This window comes from Nymphaea colorata, chromosome 8 (genome assembly GCF_008831285.2).
Source record: "Nymphaea colorata isolate Beijing-Zhang1983 chromosome 8, ASM883128v2, whole genome shotgun sequence".
NCBI classification, from domain to species: Eukaryota; Viridiplantae; Streptophyta; class Magnoliopsida; order Nymphaeales; family Nymphaeaceae; genus Nymphaea; species Nymphaea colorata.
The window spans coordinates 13,528,817-13,533,134 of record NC_045145.1 but is presented as its reverse complement, the minus strand read 5'-3'; the positions used below and the strand labels follow the sequence as shown (position 1 = coordinate 13,533,134).

Genomic DNA, 4,318 nt, shown 5'->3' with positions numbered 1-4,318 from the left:
GTTTTGGGGCAACATAGTGTTTGTTGTCGCATGCATACTATGGAGTCGATTTTCCCCACAGTAACCGGCTGCCTTGTCTGGTTAGGGACCTCTTCTCCGTCATCTCTACCTGCCTTGTTAATTATTGTTATAGCATTTAATGCAACGCTGCACTGTTATAAAAACCCCACGGAGGGCGGCCAGGAAGAGCAGATCAGAGCTTTGTGGGACATTATTTCCTTCCCTTTCAATGGCTTCCCACAGTTGGACGAACTTGCTCACTTTTATCTTACCCCTTTTTTCCCTTTTCCTGCTTCCTTCCTTCCAGTTTTCTCATGCCCAGCTTCTCTTTCAGGTAGGGACAATGTCACGGGTTGAGCTTTTAAGCATTAGACCCATTTGTCTACTTCTTCATATGTGGTTTGTCTTTCAAACTAGCTGTGTGGAGCTACATCGCTTTGGACCATGTCAATGTGTGTGTGTGTGTGTATATATACCCTAAAGTTTGTACTGATAGATATTATATCTTCCTTTTTTTAATTTACCCCTCCCCGTCTAGGGCTTCAACTGGCAATCTTCCAAAAACACGCAAGGATGGTATCGTGTTCTCAAGAATTTGGTGCCTCAAATAGCAGAAGCTCGCGTCACTCATGTGTGGCTTCCTCCTCCCTCGCAGTCGGCTTCTCCTGAAGGTAAGCCACCCATGCATGGCGCATCGAGGTATCAGTACTAGTTCAAGTGAAGCACTCAGTCCGCATAATATATTAATTAATTTCGCTAGCTTACACGCATATGGATCTGTCTGCCTGCTAGTTGTTGGGCTGCCCGCTAACGATGAGATGGACGGACGGTTACCAAACTTTCCAAAACCCGTGGATTTTAAATCTAATTCACCTTGCAGGCTACTTGCCGGGGAGATATTACGAGCTTGATTCATCCAAGTATGGGAGCGAGGGGGACCTGAGAGAGCTGATAAAGGCTTTCCACGCATCAAACATAAAGTGTCTGGCGGATGTGGTGATCAACCACCGAACGGCAGCGAAGAAGGACGGGCGAGGGGTTTGGGCGCTGTTCGAGGGTGGGAAGGGCGACGGGAGGCTGGACTGGGGCGCCTGGTCCATCTGCAAGGACGACACCCAGTACTCCGACGGCTCCGGCAACGTTGACACCGGAGATGGCTACGGCCCCGCCCCAGACATCGACCACCTGAACCAGAGGGTGCAGAAGGAGCTGACCGACTGGCTCACCTGGCTCAAGACGGACGTCGGCTTTGACGGGTGGCGCCTCGACTTCGCCAAGGGATACTCCACGGAGGTGACGAGGGGTTACATCCAGCGAGCCCAACCCGAGTTTGTGGTGGGCGAGGTATGGAGTTCCATGGGCTCCGACCCGGTTCAAGGCCCGGAAGCCCACCGGAGGGAGCTGGACAATTGGGTGCGGGGTGCGGGCGGAGTTGCGACGGCGTTCGACTTCACCACCAAAGGAGTGCTGCAGTCTGCTGTCAAAGACGAGCTGTGGAGGTTGAGGGATCCACAGGGGAGGCCTTCTGGGCTAATTGGGATCTCTCCAGAGAAGGCGGTGACTTTCATAGACAACCATGACACGGGGTCCACTCAGAACTACTGGCCCTTCCCAGGGGACAAAGTCATGCAGGGATACGCCTACATCCTCACGCATCCCGGCATACCTTCAATCGTGAGTAGAGCCTTACCTTACTTCTCTACCATCGCTATTCATTTACTACGTCACGTACCTACTTCGAAATGTTACGATACGGAGTTTTCGTGTCTTTTCCTTCCTGATGAGCAAAAGAAAGGGTCCTGATCAATATGTGTAATTTCTTGGCTTTTGTGCAGTTTTACGATCACTACTTTGATTGGGGACTGGGGAAAGAGATAAAGCTGCTCGCGGGGATCAGGGAAAAGAACGCGATCAAGCCAGGAAGCACCGTTGAAATATTGGCTGCGGAGAAGGATATGTATGTAGCTAAGATTGACGGGAAGGTGATTACGAAGATCGGGTCTAGGTATGATGCTGGCGGTCTGATTCCTCCAGCTTTCCGCATGGTTGCTGCTGGGAAGGATTACGCAGTCTGGGAGAAGATCTAACACGGACTCGTTCCTAGATCATCCCCTTTTTCTTTTCCCTTAATCGTTCTGTGGTCTTTCTTTGTCTAAAAGCCAATTGAGGGCTTCATTTGTTCCTATTTTCTAGTAATTTTTGAAGCTAAATTACGTCTTATGTTGTTGCTATTCTACTTCATGTTCGCCTGTCGTCAATTGCTTGTATCCTACAGATAAACGCATAGCAGGAGGGGTAATTCTTGAGAGTGCAGTGTGTTTGGGTTAACAAATAGCTCGTTGCTCAATATCGATGTTTTATAGAAAAAGTCGTCTCCTACTTTTGACCTTCCGTCCAACTCACATTGACTCAGCGAAATGGTTTCTTGACATATGACGCATACTGCTAAGTGCAGCTTAGTGGTTGCAGCTCAGCTTCGTCGTTTTAAAGAGAAAAATGAAGAACCAGAGTTATACTGGGCCCATTTATGAACATGAACAAGCTATCAGCTCTTTTTATTACTAAACCAATAAAGAACAAACAGTAAACCGGTCGAACACAACTGGATAACAAAGTCCTGGTTGCCAATAAGAGCTTCGTTAACTAACGAGTTGAACTTTACTTTCAAGTTAAATAAAGGAAAAAGATCAATACTTAGATTAGATATATCTTCGGCAATATTGTTGGGTAGGATCATAACCCAAAAAAAAATGAAGGAAACGCTGGTCATGAGTTCAAATACATCTCAACAAGCATTGTAGGACAGTGCCCTAGCATACTTTGCTACGTGAAGGTTCTTAGGGTTCAATTTACGTTAGCTTTGAAGTACTATACTGTTAATTCAGCTGGTTAATCCAGCATGGCTACGCCTCCTACTTGTCTGCTTCGTTATCCGAGTAAAGAAAAGAAGGAAAAAGATTAACATGGTTGGCTGTTGATAGCCTATATCTACAGAAAGCAAAGCTTGGGTGTCCGCCATCATGAAACGCTTCTTCTACAAGACTTCCGAGATTTTATGGTGATATGCATGGCTGGAGCCTTACGAATGCTTCTTATGAACAAAATCCAGCATGTTAGCACCACCGCTGGCAGTGAACAAGTGTAAAAAATATGAACGTTGTCAAGTTGAAGATCGTAGATTCGGTACGAACCTTGCCACTCTGCAGTTTTATGTTTCTTCTAAGGCTGTTCTAGTAAGATTTGGTGGCGAGGACTCTCTCTCTCATGTGCGTGCTTTTTCTTTCTTCGCCATTTTTTGCTTGGTGACAGTCTCTCTCTCCTGTCACTAATGAGTTTCTTCGCCATTTTTTGCTTGGTGACAGTCTCTCTCTCCTGTCACTAATGAGTTTTTTCATTTATCCTCTCTCCCTCTCTCTCTCTCGATATCTCTCTCTCTGCATATATTTGCATATATGTAGTCATCATCGTTGTTGCCGGACCCTAGTAGACTGCTAACAGGGAAAGGCACATTCAGGCGAAAGAAGACAGGCGAAATGCATTAAATTGGACAGCGTTATGAGCTAGTCTGCAGCTAACTAAGAAAGGCAAACTCAGCCAAAAGCCAGAGTCCAAAGGCTTCAAATTGGACAGAGTTGTGAACCTTACGAACAAGCTGAAGCAGCAGCGTTCCTTTTGGCCCCTTCTTGGATAAAATAATCCGCAATCACCACGGCTGACTGCAGTCTTCCTCTGGAAGAAGATAGCAGAAATAAACATGGCACAAATGGAGATGCATTTAGCATTGGCGGCTAATACCAGCAGGGCCTGTTTCAACCATTAGAACCAAAATTGCTTACACGACATCCTGATGATGTGTATGTTGTTGCAGGTTAATCTCATTAAGCATTGTGTAACTTAGGATGATGCAGTGGTCAGATATCTGGGTTTGGATTGTCCAGTAAATGTTGAGCAGGAAGATGGTTAGCTACTGAGCTATCACCAATACCGATTATCTTCTAGTGAAATTTTTCTTCAACTCATAAAAGCAAAAGGAGTTTACAAATAGAGAATCACATTTCAGGTCAGACCCATCTGGAAACGATGTACAAAGTAGAGTTCGCTGGTGTTTACAGACATCACTCAATTTACGAGGACAAAATCATGACCATTAACAAACTTGTGAAGTTTAAACAGTGTCTGTACAAGAACCAGAAGAGCATCGCTCCCATTCAAACAAAAACAATTGATGGAGAACAGTATATGAACAATTTCTTTGCTCCTTTAACACGAACAAGAATATGTTGACATCTATAAAAAACAGAAAAATAAGAGAATAGGA

General features: G+C 45.4%; 1 protein-coding gene across 1 annotated transcript; it reads left to right on the top strand.

Annotated features, from left to right (window-relative positions):
* The first annotated feature begins 205 nt into the window (after positions 1–205).
* LOC116259384 (alpha-amylase-like) lies at positions 206–2,279 on the top strand. The gene is made up of 4 exons (XM_031637175.2): positions 206–334; positions 539–671; positions 881–1,674; positions 1,836–2,279. The coding sequence occupies exons 1-4, from the start codon at positions 230–232 to the stop codon at positions 2,085–2,087; spliced, it is 1,284 nt and encodes a 427-aa protein (XP_031493035.1). The 5' UTR covers positions 206–229; the 3' UTR covers positions 2,088–2,279.
* Positions 2,280–4,318: the final 2,039 nt, after the last annotated feature.

Excerpts from the sequence above, each read along its gene's own strand:
- LOC116259384 (XM_031637175.2), top strand. The coding sequence starts at position 230 with ATGGCTTCCCACAGTTGGACGAACTTGCTCACTTTTATCTTACCCCTT. Across the intron at positions 335-538 it reads ATGCCCAGCTTCTCTTTCAG|GGCTTCAACTGGCAATCTTC; the intron begins GTAGGGACAATG and ends CTCCCCGTCTAG. Across the intron at positions 672-880 it reads GCAGTCGGCTTCTCCTGAAG|GCTACTTGCCGGGGAGATAT; the intron begins GTAAGCCACCCA and ends TTCACCTTGCAG.